The 22,328-nt window shown below is 45.4% G+C and overlaps 1 protein-coding gene and 1 long non-coding RNA gene across 2 annotated transcripts in view; one reads left to right on the forward strand and one right to left on the reverse strand.

Annotated features, from left to right (window-relative positions):
• The window catches only part of PIGN (phosphatidylinositol glycan anchor biosynthesis class N), a gene marked incomplete at its 5' end in the record, with an annotated part of 67,753 nt that extends 53,692 nt beyond the window's left edge, over positions 1 to 14,061 (forward strand). Inside the window, one exon of the mRNA XM_070452412.1 lies at positions 11,724 to 14,061. Within this exon, the coding sequence (XP_070308513.1) occupies positions 11,724 to 11,847 (124 nt within the window). The remainder of the gene's footprint in view (positions 1 to 11,723) is intronic.
• Positions 14,062 to 21,105: 7,044 nt separating this feature from the next.
• On the reverse strand, positions 21,106 to 22,241 carry LOC110145812 (uncharacterized). The gene is made up of 2 exons (XR_002316320.2): positions 21,946 to 22,241; positions 21,106 to 21,682 (listed from the first exon to the last, which is right to left on the reverse strand). It is a non-coding gene; the product is annotated as an uncharacterized lncRNA (long non-coding RNA).
• Between the last annotated feature and the right edge of the window lie 87 nt (positions 22,242 to 22,328).

A 22,328-nucleotide genomic window follows, 5' to 3' on the forward strand; every position in this document is an offset into this window, starting at 1 on the left:
ATTTTTGCTGACTGTATAGAGCTTCTCCATCTTTGGCTGCAAAGTACATAATCAGTTTTATTTTGGTGTTGACCATCTGGTGATGCCCATGTGTAGAGCCTTCTCTTGTGTTGTTGGAAGAGGGTGTTTGCTATGACCAGTGTGTTCTCTTGGCAAAACTCTGTTAGCCTTTGCCCTGCTTCATTCTGTACTCCAAGGCCAAATCTGCCTGATACTCCAGGTATTTCTTGACTTCCTATTTTTGCATTCCACTTCCCTATAATGAAGAGGACATCTTTTTTGGGTGTTACTTTTAGAAGGTCTTATAGGTCTTCATAGAACTGTTCAACTTCAGCTTCTTCAGCATTACTGGTTGGGGCATAGACTTGGATTACTGTGATATTGAATGGTTTGCCTTGGAAATGAAGAGAGATCATTCTGTTGTTTTTGAGACTGCATCCAAGTACTTCATTTTGGACTCTTGTTGACTATGATGGCTATTACATTTCTTCTAAGGGATTCTTGCCCACAGCGGTAGATATAATGGTCATCTGAGTTAAATTCACCCATTCCAGTCCATTTTAGTTTCCTAATTTCTAAAATGTCTATGTTCACTCTTGCCATCTCCTATTTGAGCACTTCCAATTTGCCTTGATCCATGGACCTAACATTCCAGGTTCCTATGCAATATTGCTCTTTACAGCATCGGACTTTACTTCCATCACCAGTCACATCCACAACTGGGTGTGGTTTTGCTTTGGCTCCATCTCTTCAGTCTTTCTGGAGTTACTTCTCCACTCTTCTCCAGTAGCATATTGGGCACCTATCAACCTGGGGAGTTCATCTTTCAGTGTCCTATCTTTTTGCCTTTTCATACTGTTCATGGGGTTCTCAAGGCAAGAATACTGAAGTGGTTTGCCATTCCCTTCTCCAGTGGACCACGTTTTGTCAGACCTTTCCACCATGACTCATCCGTCTTGGGTGGCCCCACACGGCATGGCTCATAGTTTCATTGAGTTAGACAAGGCAGTGGTGCATGTGATCAGATTGGTTAGCTTTCTGTGATTGTGGTTTTCAGTCAGTCAGCCCTCTGATGGAGAAGGATAAGAGGCTTACGGAAGCTTCCTGATGGGAGAGACTGACTGAAGGGGAAACTGGGTCTTGCTCTGATTGGGGTGGCGGGGGAGGCGGGGAGGGCATGCTCAGTAAGTTGTTAATCTAATTTTCTGTTGAAGGGCGGGGCTGTGTTCCCTCTCTGTTATTTGACCTGGGGCCAAGCTGTGGTGGAGGTAATGAAGATAATGTCACCTCCTTCCAAAGGTCCCATGCAGGCACTGTTACACTCATGCCCCCAGCCCTGCAGCAGGCCATCACCGACCCACGCCTCCGCCAGAGACTCCTGAACACTCACGGCGAGTCTGGGTCAGTGTCCTGTGGGGTCACGGCTCCTTTCTCCTGGGTCCTGGTGCACAAGGTTCTGCTGTGCCTCCAAGGGTCTACTCCCCAGTCCTGTGTAAGTTCTGGCAGCTCTGTGGTGGGTGAATGGCGACCTCCTCCAAGAGGGCTTATGCCATGCCCAGGTCTGCTGCACCAGAGCCCCCGCCCCTGCGGCAGGCCACTGCTGACCCGGACCTCCTCAGGAGATGCTCACACACAGCTCTGTCTCAGTCGTGTGGGGTCCCTGGGTCCTGGTGCGCACAAGGTTTGTTTGAGTGCCCTGAGCGTCTCTGGTGGGAATGGGGTTTGAGTCTAAACACAGTTTCGCCCCTCCTACCCTCTTGCTGGGGCTCCTCCTTCGCCCTTGGACGTGGGATCTCCTCGCAGCCGCTCCGGCGCCCTCCATCTTGCTGGGGCTCCTCCTTCGCCCTTGGACATGGGGTCTCTCCTCACAGCTCCGGCGCCTCCCATCTTGCTGGGGCTCCTCCTTCGCCCTTGGACATGGGGTCTCTCCTCACAGCTCCGGCGCCTCCCATCTTGCTGGGGCTTCTCCTTTGCCCTTGGACATGGGGTCTCTCCTCACAGCTCCGGCGCCTCCCATCTTGCTGGGGCTTCTCCTTCGCCCTTGGACATGGGGTGTCTCCTCACAGCCGCTCCGGCGCCTCCCATCTTGCTGGGGCTCCTTCGCCCTTGGACGTGGGGTCTCTCCTCACAGCTCTGGCGCCTCCCATCTTGCTGGGGCTCCTTCGCCCTTGGACGTGGGGTCTCTCCTCACAGCTCTGGCGCCTCCCCTCTTGCTGGGGCTCCTCCTTCGCCCTTGGACATGGGGTGTCTCCTCACAGCCGCTCCGGCGCCTCCCATCTTGCTGGGGCTCCTCCTTCGCCCTTGGACGTAAGGTCTCCTCTCAGCCGCTCCGGCGCCTCCCATCTTGCTGGGGCTTCTCCTTCGCCCTTGGACATGGGGTCTCTCCTCACAGCTCCAGCGCCTACCCTCTTGCTGGGGCTTCTCCTTCGCCCTTGGACATGGGGTGTCTCCTCACAGCCACTCCGGCGCCTCCCATCTTGCTGGGGCTCCTCCTTCGCCCTTGGACATGGGGTGTCTCCTCACAGCCGCTCCGGCGCCTCCCATCTTGCTGGGGCTTCTCCTTCGCCCTTGGACGTAGGGTCTCCTCTCAGCCGCTCCGGCGCCTCCCATCTTGCTGGGGCTTCTCCTTCGCCCTTGGACATGGGGTGTCTCCTCACAGCCGCTCCGGCACCTCCCATCTTGCTGGGGCTCCTCCTTCGCCCTTGGACGTGGGGTCTCCTCGCAGCCGCTCCGGCGCCCGCCATCTTGCTGGGGCTTACAGTGCACAGTTTAGTTTTATTAAGTGATTTCACATTGTTGTACGGCTGGTCTCCAGAACTTTCTCATCGTGCATAACTGAAATTCTGTACCCATTAAACAATATTTCCCCCATTTTCCCTTCCCCTCAGCCCCTGGAATCCACTATCTACTATCTATCTCTCTGAATTTGGCCACTCTGGGTACCTCATGTAAGTGAAATCACATAATATTTGTCTTTCAGTAACTGGCTGATTTCGCTTAGTGTAATGTCCTCAAGGTTCATCCATATTGGAGCACAGATCAGAATTCCCTTCCTTTTGAAGGCTGAATGATATTCCATTGAATGCATGTATCACATGTTGTCTGTCCGTTCATCCCTCTGTGGGCACTTAGGTTGTCCCACGTTTGGCCACTGTGCAAATTGTTGCTACAACATGGGTGTTCATTTTATCCAGTCAAGGCTCTGTTTTCAGTCTTTGAGATACATGCCCAGAAATGAAATTTCTGGATCATATGCTGGTTATAGTTTTACTATTTTGAGGAACTGCTCTAGTGATTTTCATAGCAGTTGTACCAGTTTATTCGTATTGATAGTGCAGAAGATTCACCAACTCTTCTTTTCTTTTTTTTTTGATGGTAGCCACCCTGATGGATGGAAAGTGGATCTTATTGTTTTGATATGCTTATTACTGATGTTGATCATTTTTCATGTGCTTTTGCCTATTTGTATGTCTTTTTTAAGGAAATGTCTGGTCAAGTCCTTTGCCCATGTGTAAATTGGGTTGTTTTTGTTGTTGTTGAGTGGTGGTGTTCTTTATGTATGTTAGACTTTAACCTCTTATCAGATAAGATGATTTGCAGATATTTTCTGCCATACTGTACGTTGCTTTTGACTTTGTCGATTATGTCCTTTGCACAGAAGTTTTAAATTTTGTTGTAGTCTAGTTTAATCTGTCTTTATTTTTGTTACCTATGCTTGCTTGATTATTTTTACAACAGGCTTTGAGCCATTACCAAACTCAAATTTAATATCTAGCGTGATGTTCTTCCTGGCATGTGTGTGGTATCTCTGGGCTTATTCCTTGCATTTCTTTGCATAACCATCATGGGAATAAAAGTGTTCATCAGAGCACAAAATAATAGCAAAGAAGAGACCGCAGAGGCCTAGAACAAACCGTGCGCATCATTCAGGCCAAGAGAGAAAGAGCGATGTGTTAGCGCTCGGGCCTGTGACGCCCTGACAGCCCCTCACTGCAGCACCACCCACGAGCAAAGGATGTTCACTGCATGTGCCAGTCCTATACCTCACTTATGCTCAGTGTGAAAACTATACATAGTTAATTGATGCTGCTGCTGCTAAGTCACATCAGTCGTGTCCAGCTCTGTGTGACCCCATAGACAGCAGCCCACCAGCCTCCACCGTCTCTGGGATTCTCCAGGCAAGAACACTGGCGTGTGCTGCCATTTCCTTCTCCAGTGCATGAAAGTGAAAAGTAAAAGTGAAGTCGCTCAGTTGTGTCCGACTCTTCGTGACCCCGTGGACTGTAGCCCACCAGGTTCCTCCGTCCATGGGATTTTCCAGGCAAGAGTACTGGAGTGGGGTGCCATTGTCTTCTCCTAATTGATGCTATATAGGGTAAAAACTATGCTGTAGAAATAGTTTGTAGTAATAGTATTTTTTATAAAGGCAGCTGCCCTGCACATGCAGTAACCCCGGTTTACCTGGAGCAGTCCTGCTTTATGCCTTTTGTTCCAATATAATCATTACTTCCTCATCTATACAGCATTAAAAATCCAGAGTGCATGGGAAGAAGTTAAAGGCGTGACCAGGTAATAAGCCATACTGAAGCTCAGTTTATCTCAGTCCCAGTGCTTCAGCCTCCCTGGTCTGACTCCCTAGGTTAAAGGGGATGCCTGCTCTGAGAGACTGACGGCTTCAGAGCTCAGTTCTTTTCATCAACCTGAGGGCACCAAGCTAACCTCCGTAAATCCCCTGAGTCCTCTGCTGGGTTGTTCTGCCGAAGTACCTCCTTGCTCTGCTCTGCTCGTCTTCTTTGTCTATTATTGGATTGAACAAAAGATGCCCACTTCAGAAAGGAAGACGGTGAGGGGTGGGGAGATGGAAGCGGTTGGGATGGAGAAACAGAATGAGCTCCGAGTTAGTAGAATCGGGCTTTCTAAACAGAATTGCCCAAGTTGGTGCTGCCGTGAGGTTTTCATTGCCGCTGCTGCTTCTGTTGGTGAGTTAGGACTCTCAAATCTTCCTTTCACATCCTGTGTGGCAGTGATGGCGTATAGAGCTGCAGGGAGCCTAGTGATACAGGTCTAAGGGGCGGAAGTGGTTCATGCATCTTCATACACATCTAACTGCTTGCCAGAAAAGGACTTGGACAGTGGGGGGAAATATACTTCAAGACTTAAAACTTACACACCAGATAGCAAGGTTCATATATCAAGACTTCTTTATGCTACTTTTTCCTTCATTTTTCCCCTGCATTTTATTTGTGAGAATGTTGCTTTAAGTTTCAGCTTTCTAATTATTCCTCTGTGAATATACATTTGAAAAGCCGAGCTGTTTCTTGCAGGTATTAAACTTACTGGCAGAGTTTCCTTAATGGGATCCTGGGTTATTTGAATGGTGCCCCTGCAGTGGTTTGCCTTGGTGACAAATTTTATTTCTAAGCCCCTTTGTATCAGTAATACAGCTAATAACTCCAGCTGCTCCCTGCCTGTTATGCACAGGAATGGAATATTGTCCTTTTGTCCTTTCTATTTTATTGCTCTTTAAATATATAAATGGTGAGAATCTGTCCCAGAATTTGAGAGAGGACTCAAATGCAGTACACGAATGCAGCCTGTGTATCTGCAATGTCTATACTATCGTTTTGGGGACTGCGGCAGGTTTTCAAAATAGGCTGAAGAGATTCTTCAGCTGTTAGTTCCAGGTTAATAATGGTTTCTTTAAAAATGAAGATTGAATTGCTAGGGCATGAGACAGGATATCTGTTTATAAGTGTAGTTCAATATGTTTGAAGTGCATCTTTGGAGTAGATCTTAGCAGAATTAAACTGAGACTCTTAAAGGAATACACTCCAGTCAGTATGACCAACTACAACATTGGGTGTAAATTCAGTGGTTTTCTGGAGAACCTTCTGGCATTGGGTGTTTGCTTGTTTTTTTTTTAAACATCCATATGAAAAATACCCTACCCAGGTTGTGAAACTGTTGGGCCAGCCGAGCTGTAATTTTGTATTTTCTTCTTTTAATCTTTTACACTGTTTCTTCACTTATAGCAGGCCATAAACTTTACAGAGTATTGCCTTTATTTTGCATTCTGAGAGAAGTAGTATTTTTTTGAACTAGAGAAAAAAATGCCATTGAGGGAGCTTTCATAACTATAAAAACATATTTAAATTTATGTTCTAAATGTACTGGATATGAGGTGAATAGTCATCCTCATCGGTTGGAGCTTTAGTTTGATAGCAGGATTCACTTGGACTCTGTTTTCTACATGCACTGTTGTTATACACCACTGCAATATAAATGACAATGAAGTATCATTTCTCTTTGTAGTGAAAACTTATGATTAAGTTCAGTGATATTTTAATATCCTCCTAAATGTAATTAATAAGCACCATAAGATCTCTTTACTCTTGACGGTGAACATTAAGCTTTATTAAAACCAGTGACTCTCCACCTGTCTCCCCAGTACATCTGGCAGATAGGCCCTGCTGCGATTGCCCATTATCCTGATTGAGAAGCATCATCAGCCTTTATCACCCATTGTGTGGGTTGAACAGACCTGCCCGGTGATTCTGTATCCACATGCTTTGCCCCTCTACCGTCTAATATGATGTACACCTTGAGAACTGCTGATTTAAATGATAGAACAGTCAAGGGGAGAGAGTGGGAACAGCTGAACTCATTTCAGATAGAAATTTGATGCTCCTTTAACTGTGCTATGCTATGATGACTCCAAGACTTGATGGAAGCTATCACAAACTGAATACCTTAGACTCAGTCAACTGTTTCCTGCCGACTGTGTTAGCTTAAACGAGCCAAGAGTCCATGATTTCAGGCCATTTCAGGTCTAGGAGATAGGTGATGTATGGAATACCCTTTAGAGATAGATTGTCACTAAATTTGAGGTGGGGTCGCCTGCCGTCTGGTTTTACAAAACTTACTTTGTTCAGAGGTCAAGTCATTTAATATTTTAAAGTTTTTAAAAAATATTAGAAGTGATAAAAGGCCTAAAAGTGATAGCAAAACTTAATGGGGAAAAAAATCATCTGCTGTAATAGAATCTTTTTGTTGTTATGGCTTAATTGAGGTATAATTTATATATCATAAATTCCATCCATTTTAAAGTTTTAAATGATTTAAATTATTTCAGTGACTTTCAGCAGATTGATGGATTTGTGCAACCATCACTACTGTCAAGTTTTTTAATATTTCCATCACCCAGAAAACTCCCCATGCCTGATTCTGGTCTATCCAGTTCCCATGCCGAGCCCCAAGAAACCGCCAGCCTGCTCTCTGTCTGCAGATCCTCCTGCTCTGGACGTTTCGAGAAATGGAATCATGCGATGTGTAGCCTTTTACACCTGGCCTCTGTCCATAGGTGTGATGTTTCTGGCGCTCCTCTGTGTTGTAGCACGTGGCAATATTTGGTTCCCTTTCACCGCTGAGCAGTGTTCCACCGTGTGGACAGGCCACATCCCGTGCACACTTTCTGCAGTAGACTCTCTTAGCGTCCTCACGGCATTCCTTTCACCTGCCTGCCTCCTGAGCTCCTTGCCTGCTCTCCCCATGGAACACGGTCTGCCCCGGGAACCAGGATTAGTCTGGGCTGCCTGGATTTGGTCCTTGAGGCTCTAACCTGGGCACTTTGCACTCCCTCCCTCCCTCCTCTGACTCCAGACTCCGGCCCCTAGGTCGCGGAGTGAGCCTTGCTACATAACATGAAGAAGTTATGACTGTGATATCCCGCTCATTGGCTTGAGGATTTTGATCTTAGGAACCATTGCAGAATTTGAAATGTCCCGTGAGGAACAGAAATGGGATAGAGGAGATTTCTGTGGTAATTATGAGCTCAGCCTAAGAGTGCTATGTCTCAACCTACCGTAATTTGTAGTCATCTCATAAAAAGAAATAAAGAAATGTATCATAAACTCATTGTAGAAAATACTGAAAACACATAGAAAAAATAATAAGCCAATGGTGGTTCAGTCCCAGAGTCCAACAGATTGATATACGTCATTTTAGACTTAATTTATATGCAAATATATTCAGGGTTGGGTTGTTTTTTTTTTAAGTTGAGTTTCTATGAAAGCCATGTTTCCCGATGTCATTAAATAGTGTTGAAAATTTGAACGTGATTATGATGAGAAGGATTCAAGGAGAAACATGGAAGGGAGAGTGTTCAGAAAGCCAGGTGGTGTCACTCATGGTTTTCATTGATGTCACTGTAAGGAATTAGGGATTTACTCTAAGTGTAAGGCAAAGCATTAGACTCTTTGCAGGGACGTATTTGATATGCTTTACATTTTAAAACTACACTCTGGCCACAGGATGGAGAATCCACTGAGGGGTCAAGAAAGGGAAGAGTTCGATTGGTTAAGAGGCTCAGCTAGAGATGATGCCCTTGAACTAGGGCAGTGGTTCAGAATGGCAGGAAGAGGCTAGATTGATGGCGTACTCTGAAAGAGAGGCGAGTGGAACTTGTCAATGGACCGGATGTGCCGGGAGGAGAAGCTGAGAATCAGGAGTGACTCCGCTCCCGTCCCAGCCCTGTGAGTGTAGGCCTGTGTGCCTCCCACCTGGCCTTTGCCAGAGCAGGCGGGGGCAGAACCACCTTCTTCTGTGCTGTCTGGCTGAAGTGGAGCAGCTAATGTATGAAAGTTTTCCATCTTTGGGGGCTGCCCCTTTCCTTGTCTGTCCTGTGAGTGGAGAGAGTAGGCTTTTGTTACCATGTTGGGTTGTTTGAGGTTCTTAGTCTATGTCCATTGGCATTTCTGGTTGGCCAGTTTCTTCCAGCAAGAAGAAAATCCAGCAAATTCAACCACCATTGTCATTCCTTGGGTCCCAAGGTTCCTAACCTATCTATCGTCTTTCCACTGTTCAGTCTTTTATATACAGCATCCAGAGGTTTATTTTATGTACAGCGTCCAGAGGTTTTAGTTGTACTTGGCAGGAGGAATAGGGGAAAATTCACCTCCTCCATCTCCCAGAAAAGGAAAGTTTTCTGATTTTTTTTTTGTTTGAAAGTTTCTAGTGTTCTAATACAATGTTTTCCCAGCACCTCTGTGCTGTGATGAGCTTGAATTGCTCCCCTTTGGAAGACATTTAAAGTAAGATCAGTCAACCAGTTACCAACTTCTGTGTGATAAAATTTCAGCATAACTCACATAATTTTAGTAACATAATATTGTCTATTTTGGCATGAGGTTTTTAAGAGTATTCTGTTAAAATGAATATCTAGATCATTTTCTTCCCAGAAGGGCTTTATAGAATAAGAAATGTCATCATTTTCATTTTTAAATAGATAATTATCTGTGATTTATGTCCACTGTGGCTACTGAAGTTGGAAAATAGCTTTGTGAAATCTGCATAATTAAGTGGTAGATAAGATCTATCATATCCATTCCATGTTACAAAATATACCAAAACACATACACACATAAATTTAAGTAGGAAAGAAGTCCAGGTCCAATATTCTGTGGACAGAAAAAAATATTATTTTTACAGTGAAAACAAACTTTTCAAAAATCTTGCCTTAATGATAGTATTTGTCTAGCAATTAAAGATCTAATTGTATTGTTTTCTTTTTAGGTCAGAAACCTACCCTAGTCCAGTACCAGATTTCAGACTTAACTAGTTCTCATTCTTATTTTTTAATTAGCCAGTTCTTTTTTTCTATTTCACATTTACTTTATAAGATTAACCAGTTAATCTAGAGAAAGAGTCTAAATAAGAATGCCCTAACCAGTGCCATTCCAAAGAAAATATTATCAAACTATAAATCTTCATAATTGGAGATTCTTACTTAAAAGCTTATGAGACCAAAAATAAATAAACTAAATCTGCTTAGAGTAGAGGCTCTTCTTTTCTGGCCTGAGGGCCCTTACCCATTATCTGCGGTTACCTGTCAGCACCCTGAAGCTTTGCCTCGGATGGTGTAGGGCCAGCAACTTCACATTTGGGGGGCTGCCCACCTGTTGGACCAGAGTTACTGGGGGAGTGGGAGAGTGGACTGCAAGCCTCTTTTCCCCTTTTCCTTAGTCTCCACACCCCTCTAGGTGATTGCCATATTTTACATTCATCCAGCAGTCACTTTCCCAGATACTCTAAGACAAGTTCCCTCGGGCCTGCCCTGGGGGCCATGCTTGCGAAGCAGCTTGTTGAAGGGTGTAAGTCTCAGTTCAGTTCAGTCGCTCAGTCGTGTCTGACTCTGCGACCCCATGGACTGCAGCACACCAGGCCTCCCTGTCCATCACCAACTCCCGGAGCTTGCTCAAACTCATGTCCATCGATTCAGTGATGCCATCCAACCATCTCATCCTCTGCCGTCCCCTTCTCCTCCTGGCCTCAATCTTTCTCAGCATCAGGGTCTTTTCCAATGAGTCAGTTCTTCACATTAGGTGGCCAAAGTATTGGAGTTTCAGCTTCAGCATCAGTCCTTCCAATGGACAATCAGGATTGATTTCCTTTAGGATGGACTGGTTGGATCTCCTTGCAGTCCAAGGGACTCTCAAGAGTCTTCTCCAACACCACAGTTCAAAAACATCAATTCTTCAGTGCTCAGCTTTCTTTATGGTCCAACCCTGGTCCAACCCAGGGATTGAACCCAGGTTTCCCACATTGTAGGTGGATTCTTTACCAGCTGAGCCACCAGGGAAGCCAGGTATAAGTTTATTATGAAGTTAGATTCTTAAGTGTAACTCCGATAGGCCTAGTAAATGAGTAACTTGCCAGTGTCCTCCGAAGCTTAGCTTGGCATTCACTGTGGGAAACCTTTGCTTTATTGCACATTTGTCAGATCTATATCCTCAATTTCTTTACATATTTGCAAATTTATCATCAAGCCATGGACAATGTAGTATGGTGCTTAAAAAGAAAAACTGAATATTTACTATTGCTGACAGATGAGAGCTGGGATTGAGTAATTTTAATAGTGTTCTTTTTCCAAAAGTTTGGCACATAATGGTTTTGACTCAGATTGAGAGATGTGTCCTTTTTGTTTTGTTTAGACATTTTGACTAAAACTTTCACTTCACTGAATTTGAGTTTGACTAACATTTTCCTTTCTTTCCCTGTGGCCTGTAGTTTTGTCAAAGTATGGAATGTCATACTCTAAAATACCATATTACTGAATCTGCGGACATCTTGGGGAGTCTGTGGCTCTTATTCAGAGGATATAAGAATTACAAGGGGAAAGTTATATTTATTTTTATAGAAGCCAGATGTTTAAACTCAGTTTCTAGTGGTGACAAAGACACAGGCACTGCTAATACCAGTCAGCTTCATATCAAATTATAGTTGTTGGAGCTATCTCAAAATATTATGTACTTTCATTACTACTTCTGCAACAAATTCATTGGTTTTAACCTTTTTATATCTATTTAAAGAGCATTAGCATCCTTTGTAATTCTGTGTATTTTGTGTATGCAGTTGGCCCTTGAACAGCATGGATTTGAGCTGCATGGGTCCAGTTATATGTGGATTTTTTTAGAGAGTAAATGCTGCAGGACTACATGATCTGTGGTTGGCCGAGGGCAGAGAGACCTAACCACAGATACTTAGGAACCTAGGGTGCTCAGGGCCAACTATAAAGTTATACATCGATTTTCAGCTGCTCAGAAGCTTGGCACACCTAATCCCTGAGTTGTCAGGGATCACCTGTACATTTAGAAACGCTAGAGGAGTCTTATGCTTTTCCTCTTGTGTGTTCTGTCCGCCTGTAACATGTTCCTTTTCTCCTGTAGCATCAGCCACTACGTGATTGTCATGTCCATGACCATCTTCATGGTGTTTCTCAACTGCCTGGCTCAGGTACTCACGACAAAGAAACTCAGTCTGTGCGGCAGACCCAAAAGCCACATCATATAATGTTGCCAAAGCCGCCATTCAGCATCCAGGGGCTGTTTCTCATTCTCCTTTTCAACTAAAATCTTGCCAAGGATTCATTAAGAAGATGGAAGTCAACATATAACACCTGTGCATACAAGGAAATTACATGTGGAATTCTGAATTTACAGGTTATCTGGAATAAAAGAGCTTCCATTTTCTTGAGGTTTGGCGTGCGTGAAGTAGTGGTTACACCTGTGGAAAAGCCTCGTGAGGCATTCTCCATTTTCATTTTTCCCTCTGGTTGGAAACTCTTCTTCTCACTGATGTTTCAGAGCAACCATAACAGTCTCTGCCCCCACTGTACAGCTTCCCGTGTTCCGTGCTCCTGAGGGGGCAGTGCTGAGCACGTCCACCGTCACTGCACTGGCTGAACTGGAAGGAAATCACCAGCTGGCCCATAAATACTGATCAGCTCTCAGCACTGGTTTTGCAAGTAGTTCTAACGACTAAACAGCACTAGAAAAACAATCAGGATGTGGAGAAAAATGTTTGCAGGTGTTTTTTTAATTGTAAGACTTAATAACCGTTAATTTCCATAGCTTTTATCATGCATTGTTGCAACAGAAATCTTTAATTGATTGATTTATTTTGGGGGTGCACCGCACGGCATGCGGGATCTCCCTCAACCAGGGGTTGAACCTGTACCCCATGCACTGGAAGTGTGGAGTCTTAACCCCTGTACCTCCAGGGCAAAGTCCCCGACAGAATTTTTAAATCAGTGGTTAAACTTGCTGGCACTGTCATAAGAATCCATGTTAAAACTGCTTTTCTTTTGGGTTGTGTGACTCTGGCCCACACACCCAAAGTCTTCTTATTAAATTTTAATTTCTATTTATAAACGAATTGTAATGGACAAAACATCTTGAGAGTAATTTTGGATTTTTCATGAAGTGACCTTTACATATCACTGTGGAGTTGGATGTTTGCCCATGATGTGCCAGGAGAGTTTGGCTGATGCTAGGCTTTCTTGGTCTGAATCCCATTTAAAAAAAAACATAATTGATTTTAAATTAAGTTGTAGCGTCACTAATTCACATTAATGATGAGAAAAAGCCCTCTACAGATTAGTAGTTTTTTCAAATTGGCAGGTGAGTGAGGAAATATAATTTAGGAGATTCAAAAATCAGCTTGGCAAAATGTGCTTTTTTAATGCCTATTTATGATGAAGTATAAATAGTATTGTATTGTGATAGTATTTCATGGTATAACAGCAAAAGCATACAGTAGTACAAAAAAAAAAGATGTGCTGATGTCAGTATAAGATGTCATGCCAGTCTGTGTACAGAATCAAGGTGGACAGTGAGAAAGCTGCTGTAGCTGGAACTGTGTTGGCAGATGGAGAACCCATGAACCTCCGCAGCGCTTCAAAGGGTGTTTGATCAGTCTTTTCACAAGTCAGAGAAAGCTGACTTTATAAACACATCGTTATTTTTCCTTTTATATCTAGTTCTGCCTTGCATCTTTTTCCAGAGTTTCACACAAAGGAATTACTGAATATTTTATTACAACATGGTAAAAGGTGCTCTGTGCTTTATCTTTATTTTGATTTTTGAAGCATGTCTTTTTAATATTATTTCGAGTCAGTGTGAATTTCCACAACAGGGGTCACCCCTGCAGCCGTTGGCCAGCCTTGCGGTACCGAGATGGGACCGCTCAGACTCATCTGGGGACAGAGTTTGCAGGATGGGCCTTTTCTATTGCACAGCTTATCAAAATATCTTGAAGTATTTTGAAATGCATATTTTTATATTGACTAACAGAAAAATAAAGTGTAAGTGAAATGTATTTGTCCTACCGTGTCGTTCTGGCTTCCCCTCTCTCCCGGGACGTGGGGTATCCTGTTCAGGTGGGCTGTGCTTTCCTGTCAATGGTTGTTCAACAGCTAGTTGTGATTTTGGTGCTCTGGCAGGAGAAGGTGAGGCCTCGTCTTTCTACTCTGCCCTGGGCTTTTAATTTCGTAAATTGTATTTCTGTTTAAGATATTTAATTACTTTTTCATCCTAACTATGAATACCAGATTTTCAAGTCAAGACTTAAGGCATTTGCTGATTAATACATGTTTAAATTAGGAATGCTGTAAGAATTAAGGTGGGGATATCAGGTTGGGAAAATATTGAACAGCAACAATGACCAAAAAACATTGTCTCATGGAGCATGAATAAATCTTGGAGGAAACTCTAAGGATTTAGGAAACTGTTTGCAGCCTGTCTGTAATTTACTAATGCTTTCATTCTCTGTACCATTTTATTTAATTGCTATATTCAGAACACAAAATGCTTTTTTTTATTTTTTAGGGAAATAATAAGTAGTAGTTTGAAAGTGTTAGTCACTCAGTCGTGTCTGACTCTTTGCAACCCCATGGCCTGCCAGGCTCTTCTGTCCATAGGATTCTCCAGCAAGAACACTGGAGTGGGTTGCCATGCCCTCCTCCAGGGGACCTTCCCAACCAGGCATATTCTCACAATAATCCCCTCAGATGATTGAACCATGATAGAGCTGAACTGCACACCTAGAAAATCCACCCACCACTCACTGTTTCTCAGGACAAACTGGCCCCAGGTTTCTCCAGCCCAGATGTGAGGACATGCATGTGCCCCGCCCGCCACCTCCACTCCTGTGGTGGCCGGGGACGTGTGTGCCCCTCCACCTTCTGATCCACCACTGGGCCATCAAAGACGTCATTTCTGATGGAGCTGGCGGAGGTGAACGGAGCAGTACATTGCGTGGGGCTTGTCTCGAGACGGCGGCCGAGCAGCGGGCCCCTGGTGCTCTCCTGGGGAGAACCGAGTGAGCTCCTGGACACGCACTGGATGCCCTTTGGCAGGAGGGCTGACCACCCCCAGAGGAGGGTGAGCCAACCCTGCTCAGTTGTTTGGAGAGGGTCCCCTTCAAGCAGTTCTGAGAGCCCCTTTAAGGGACTGGAGATGGCTTGGTAACTTCTCGGCCTTTCAGAGTCCTTTTTATATCGACATTCTCTCCATCTGTAGAATGTTAAAGAATGGGATTGTTAGGGTGGGTGCTTTCAACACTATGGTAATGTTAATATCTTGCAGCGTTTTCCCATTTCTGCATCAGCGTGGTTTGTTTAAAAAGAAAAAAAAGTGGACGGGATTTCTGCTCTTAATACTCATTCTATACAAAGAATGTTTGGGAACTAACGTATCTTTTATTAATTTCCTTGGAGACACTAATACAGGTCATTAATTGTCATCACCCTGAGCACTGGAGCATTTGCCACACAGCAGTGTTTCTCAAAGTATGTCCCTGGGCACGTGAGTTTCTGAGGACACAGATGGGTACCACAGTGAGGGAACGTTCCCTGATCACATATACTTGGAAATAAGTCAGATGCTGGCTGCACCAAGGGCAGGAAGGCCCACAGATATGATCTACAGAGAAAAGGTCTGACAATTGAAAATGAAGATATTAGCTATCTACTGCTGCATAGCAAACTACCTCAAACTTACCAGCTTAAAACAACACACATTTCACAGTTGCTATGGGTCCAAAACTGGGGAATTTAACTTGATGAATGCATTGTGAAGGGAAAAGATAGCAGTGTGCCCCAAATTTCCACTTGCTTGACTGCACACCCAACCTCCAAGCCCCCCTTCAGCCTAGTACACATACTTCAGAAATGTCCCTACATACTTTTGTGTTTAAAAAACCTCAGTTTATCACACTGTTTAAAAATATAGTGTCATATACTTAATCAAATCTTTGTTTTTTCTGAGAGCTCGAAAAACATTTTCATTTTCACTTTGGGAAAACTTTAGAAAGCACTAGCAATTTTACCTGCCTCTGCATGAGCCATGTAACCTTGGACTGGTAACCTTCAGCAGTAAGGGATGGACATCCAGTCAGCTACAAATTGAACCAAGTCTTTATACACCATAGGTTAGGTCCTTTACCAGAAAAATAAATTCATGACAAGTACTGACATGTTTTCTTGTGACTTACCACTAGAGAAGGTGATTACTAGTTAAATTTTTGTGCATTCCCTGGCTTTTTATTTTACTTAATTCTCTCTTCTCACGTCACTCCTCTCCCCTCCCTTAGCTATGTTAGAACCCAGTGTTTTTCTTCATGAATGTGCTTTTCTTTATGAATTAGTTTCCATTTGTTATTTTTAAAAACTTTTTATTTTAGAGTTGACTATAATTCCCATCGGTTCTTAAATTCAATATGCAGTGTGATCGCGTGGCGCTCAGCTGGGCCATCTCCGTGGCATGCTCTTTCTTCTGCGGTAACTGCCTCCATTGCTAACCACGTGTCTCTAGCAGGTGACGTGGTTTTTAGTGACTTCCCTCACCACAGTTGACTAGGGGTACACATTTGACCCAAGCCAGGCCAATCTGAGTTCTGGGCAAGATATTCAAGCTAGAACAAAGAGACACTAAGATTCAAAATTCAGGAGTCATTGATGGCTAAGTGAGATCCTCCAGTAACCTTCCAACGAGTAACTTTCCACTACATCTTTATGCAATTAAAAGAGGGATTGATTTTACTGGTATTTCTGAGAACACTGTGGATAATGACGAGTCCAAAGTTTATTTGTGTGTGTGTGTGTGTGTGTGTGCTCAGTCGTATATACTTGTTTATTTATGCATTCCAAACTGGGGCCAATGGGTCAGAACGGTTCAGCAGTGTCCTTGCAGGCCCTTTGGCTCCCTCCTCTGCCACTCAGCTTCCCTTGGTTCCAGCCATTTTTTAACCCTTCCTAATTATTCTGCAAGCCATTCATTTCCTTAAAATTTTTATCTGCATCTTTTACTTTCACAACCCAAGAACTTTAATTGATATGCATTCTTTAAATGTATTTGTAAGTACCTCTTCAATGCTTAGTGTGGTTTCTAATTACAGCTTTTTAAAATATTGTGATAAAACTTATACAGCCTTTATAATATGCCAGGCATTGTTTTAAATCCTTTACAAATACTACCTTTTTGATACTCATAACAACCCCGTGAAAGAGGTATTATTATACTATTTTACAGATGGAAAAACCAAAGCACAAGATGGTTATAAATAACTTACCCAGGATCCCACAATTAGTATGAGACCTTTTTAAAAAAAACATTTTAAATGAGTAGTCTCCCCTCAAACATTCTATCCTGAAATCTGCATAAGAGCATTTGTAGATTTTTTTGCTTCTGAAAACACAGTTACTGTACCTAAGCAGGTGACATAAATGCTAGACTTTTTCAGCTGTGTTTGTCTGTCAACTATAATACTATAATCAGGAAAACATGCTTTTGAAGTTGCCTGCGTGTGTGCTGAGTCGCTTCAGTCATGTCTGACTCTTTGCAACCCCGTGGACTGTAGCCCGCCAGGCTCCTCTGTCCACGGGATTCTCCAGGCAAGAATACTGGAGTGGGTTGCCGTGCCCTCCTCCAGGGGATCTTCCCGACCCAGGGATCGAACCACAGTCTCCTGCGTCTCCTGCATCACAGGCGGATTCTTTACCACTGAGCCACCTGGGAAGCCCTTGAAGTCACCTACACGTGTGCACCAGGCATGGAGCCCACATGTACCCAGATTCTTACCGTTCATCTTTGAGGCATATGTCAGCTGTCTTCCAAGTGTTTATTTAGCAAAAGGAGGAAGAGTTTTCCTCCCTCTTCTTTTTAATCAGCACTAAAGGAAGGAAGGAAATATTGGAAGGAAGGGAATATTTTCAAGCACTTGGAGTTTTGTCAAGTCCTGGAAGACCAGAAGACGCTTAGTGTAATGGATTGAATTGTGGATCCCACTAAAGGTTCGTCCATATCCTAACCCCTGGGACCTGTGAATGTGACGTTAAAAAGGGTCATTGAGGGTGTAGTTAGGTCAAGACTCTTGAGATGATATTCTGAATTATCGAGGTAGGCCATAAATCCAATGGCAAGAGTCCATATAAAAGACAGAAAAGTAGGACTTCCATGGTGGGCCAGTGGTTAAGAGTCCACCTGCCAATACAGGAGACGTGGGTTCAATCCTTGGTCCGGGAAGACTCCACATGCAGTGGGGCAACTAGGTCTGTGTGCCACAGATGCTGAGCCCACGCATCATGATTACTGAAACCCGCCTCCTAGAGCCCACGCTCCAACAGAAGCCCCCATGGTGAGACGCAGAGCAGCCCCCACTTGCTGCAACTAGAGAAAGCCTGGGTGCAGCAATGAAGACCCAGCACAGCCACAAATAAATGAATAGATGCCCCCCTCCCCCAAAAAAAGAGAAAAGGAGAAGATAGAAGGAGGAGAAGGCCTTGTGAAAACGGAGGCAGAGACTGAGGTGATGTGCCATAGCCCAAGGAATGTTTGGAGCTACTGCAAACGAGGAGAGGCAGGAAGGAGGGAACATGGTGACTAGGGGCTTCTGGGGCTTCCAGAACTATGGGAGAATAAGTTTTCCACTGTTGTGAAGTACCCCCGTTTGTGATACTGTGTCATGGAAGCCCGAGGAAGTTAACACACTTGGGGAGGTGACTTTTACAGACTCATCGGCCACTTTTCTGATGGAGCCACAGCACTTGCTTGGCTAAGCCGTACTGCTCACCAGGTCATGAGTATGAGCCCCACAGTTCAGCCTGAAATGTGAACAGTAAAGTAACGTCAAGATTGCCGATGAGTTGGCTTTCCTGGGACATTCCTGCCATATTTTTCTGGAAGTAGTAAAGAGTTCCTGAGGCTTTTTCAGTTTTGGTATTTATCTGTATGGATTCAGTTAAAACCAGAAAGTCCTGCGTCTGGTTGTCCTTTAAAGCATGGCCTCACCCTCCCTAACCCTGTGGTGTCCATGACCTCATCCAGAAGGTGAGGGCATTTTCCCACGGGATCCTCACACACGCGTCCACTCAGCCTTGGTGCAGACTCGGCATCAGTCAGGGCCGGCACATCATGAGCACACTCTCCACACCTGAGAGGGAAGCCTTCCGGTCGCGTGCCCTTTGTGAAGCCGGGAGTCTTGTGTGATGACGTTCCAGTTCATGAGGTCTTACCCTGTGTGAGTCTGCAGGCTGGACGGAGCTGCTGCTTCTGGAGGAAGCTTCTGCTTCGCTGCAGGGGTCTGACAGGGAGGAACATGGGGAGGCGGGCCCGTGAGCCAGCCCCGGGTCCCTGCCCTTGTGTGGCACGAGGTGCTCTGATTCCTTCGCTTGTCTGATGGACCGGCTCCTCCGGGAGGCCGCTGGCATCGGGAAGCTGGTGGGACCTGGATCAGGCCTGGTGAGCTTCGCTCAGACTTGCTGCGACGTGCACTGCAGATGCCCGTGAGTGCAGTCTGTTCCTTGATGGCCTCTAATAACGGGCCTGTCTGTCTCTTCCCGCCTGGTCACCTCTCCCCTCCCCGTTTTCTGACTGGCGGTTTGAAGTTACAGCCCTGCTCCTGAATATACCTTGGGGTGTGGTGGTCACCCCTACTAAACTTCCCATTTCCTGCCTCATCAAATTCAACTTTGCCAATTCCACCAGTTCTCTTGACTGCCAACAGAGCAAATGTGGCTTCTTTCAAGGAAGACAGTAGCTGACGATTGGACCACCTCATGTGAAGAGCTGACTCTGGGAAAGTCCCTGATGCTGGAAAGAGTTAAGGCGAAGGGAGAAGGGGACGACAGAGCATGAGATGGTGGGATGGCGTCACCGACTCAACATGTGTCTGTTGAGCAAACTCTGGGAGACAGTAAAGGACAGGGGAGCCCGGTGTGCTGCTGTCCATGGGGTCACAGAGCTGGTCATGACTTAGTAACTGAACAACGGCCAAGATCAAGAAACAAAACAAACTTCTCTTTCTTTCGTTCATTCATCTACCCCATCGTCCTCCCTTCCCTTTCTCTCTCTCCCTTTAAAGAACTTTACTTGAGCCCCTATATGTCAGCTGGGGGCTTCCTTTGTAGCTCAGCTGGTAAAGGTCTGCCTGCAATGCAAGAGACCCAGGTTTGATCCCTGGGTCGGGAAGATCCCCTGGAGAAGGAAACGGCAACCCACTCCAGTATTCTTGTCTGGAGAATCCCATGGACAGAGAAGCCTGGTGGACTGCAGTCCATGGCGTTGCTAGGAGTTTGGATTAGGGAACTTGAAATGGTTAGAGATCCTGTGTGCTGTACTGTGCTTAGTCATTCAGTTGTGTCCGACCCTCTGTGACCCCATGGACCGTAGTCCACCAGGTGACTCTGTCTGTGGAGTTCTCCAGACAAGAATACTGGAGTGGGTTGACATGCCCTCTTCCAGGGGATCTTCCCAACCCAGGGATCGAACCAGGGTCTCCTGCATTGCAGGCAGCCCAGCCACACTGTAGGCAGGATTTGCAATCATGTTTTCCTCAGGCTTTGTAGGTGGACAGAAAAGCTAGTGAGAGTAGAAAAATAGAAGAGAGTAGCTGAGATCCAAAGGGTTCTCTCCATCAGTTTACCCAAAAGGGGCAGAAAAAAATGAAAAGTGGCATAAAGCCATCAGAAGAATGGAGCAGATTTTCTCTTCCCAGCAATGCTTCTTCCTGCTCCCTTCCTATCTCAGCCAGAGATTGTGTTCCTGCTCCAGAGAACTCCAGGAAGGAAGACAAGGCCAGTGAGGCTCCTGGAAGTGGCTCTCAGTGTGGTCATAGCCTCCATATGACTTGTGAGGGCCTTGTCCCTGTCTGCGGGATGCTGGGACGCACCGAGGTCGTGCCGCTTTTCACGTGGAGACATGGTGGCACTTGTCTACTGAACTAGAGACAAGCACACAGATCTGCTTTTTGGGAATCAGGATACTGTTGCTGCCCGTGAAGACGTTCCTTTCTTCCTCTGATGGTAACTCACTTACTAGGACAGCAAACCCCAAACCTTGACCTTGTTAGCTTCATATTCTATGGAGCTAAGAAAACAGATCCAGGAAGTTGCTTTAAAAGGGACATCTCTTACCCAGGAAATTCTAGCAACTTTTAATCTACATGTAGATCATTTTCAAAATGGCACTTTGTTCAGAATTGTTATCCTTTATTGCATAGGGCTTTTCAGTTTGAATCACTAGAATCACAATAAGGAAAAGAAAGAGGAGAAATTTGTTTCTAAAAAATTTTAAGCAGAAAATTCTGTAAGCATTCTCAAGAAGACTTTTTTTTTTTTTTTTTTTTGCCTGCTACTACCATCTAAATAATGGCATTTCCTTCAACTAAAATATTTGTAAAGCTTTTCGGTTTGTTCGGTTTCTTTTATTTATTTTATTTTATTTTATTTTTTTGTTCGGTTTCTTTTAGAGCAGATGGTCTGAATGGCCTGAGTCTGTCCCAGGATGGTTTGATTTATTCTTCCAGAGTTGCTGACCCCTTAGAAGGATAAACAGCTCAGGAGAATGCGTCAGTGGACTCCCTCTGCTATATTGTCTCTGCTGTCAAAGAGAGACCCCCAGGAGGCCCACTAGATAAAGGCTGCCACACCTTCCAGCTGTTGGGCATTCTTATCATCCCAGGGTTGTCATCACTAAGGGCAAGGGGAAGGAGTTGGAAGCGAATTTGTCAGCCATCCAGCGGGATCTCTCTGTGGATTGAAGAATGTGGGACCCTTACTGCACACAGCCTGCGTGCCTGATGCACAGTGAGGTCAAGTACAGAACTGTCAGAGTTTGGAGCAGAGAAAGGTTTGTTTTGGGGCCAGGCAAGGAGACAGGCGGCACATGCTTAAAAAAAGCCCCAAAGTCCTTGAAAGCTTTCAGCGAAGCCCTTGCACTGGGAAGGTGAGGGAGTGGTGTGGTTAGTCGTGGCAAACTTCTTGGTGCGGGATTCTTTGTTTTTGCAGGATCCACGTAGGTCAGGCCACGGTCATGTTCGTACAAACCTCCATCAAAACAAGTGTTATTCTCTGTTATGACAAGAAGGGGAAACGGAGGCATTAAATTGTGTCCCCAAGACTCTGTGCAGCTTTTAACACTTAAACCCCGCAGTAAGAAAGGCAGCGTCGTCACCCCTCCTTTTGCTTGTTCAAGGTCCAGAGCTCCACGTTCGCCCTCTGAGGTCCGGCCCCGGCCGAGGGGAGGGTCCCTGTGTGGGCAGTGCGCTCCCGGGAGCCCTCCTGCAGCCGCCTGGGCCCTCCCGCAGCGCCCGGGACCCGCCGCGGAAGCTTACCTCGGCCGGCACTGCCACCCCAGCCAGGCCCCCGCACCCTGCCGGCCGTCTTCACTGGGGCACCCAGGTGCCCGGGACCCAGGCGGCTCCTCTGGCCACCCCAACAGGGCAGGTCTTGGGGACTGTGCCCCAAGGTGACCGCCACGGCGGCACCCCTGTGATGCCAGCCATTGCCAAAGCACCGATCGGGAGCAGCCTCTAGCCAACGGTCACGGGCTCACGGTCACGCACTAACAGCTGCCCACTAATGGCCACCTGCTAACCGACGCCTGCTAAGTCACGTGCTAACAGCCACGTGCTAACGGACGCCTGCTAAGTCACGTGCTAACGGACGCCTGCTAAGTCACGTGCTAACAGCCACGTGCTAACGGACGCCTGCTAAG

The sequence above is a fragment of the Odocoileus virginianus genome, chromosome 22 (genome assembly GCF_023699985.2).
Source record: "Odocoileus virginianus isolate 20LAN1187 ecotype Illinois chromosome 22, Ovbor_1.2, whole genome shotgun sequence".
Classification (NCBI taxonomy): domain Eukaryota; kingdom Metazoa; phylum Chordata; class Mammalia; order Artiodactyla; family Cervidae; genus Odocoileus; species Odocoileus virginianus.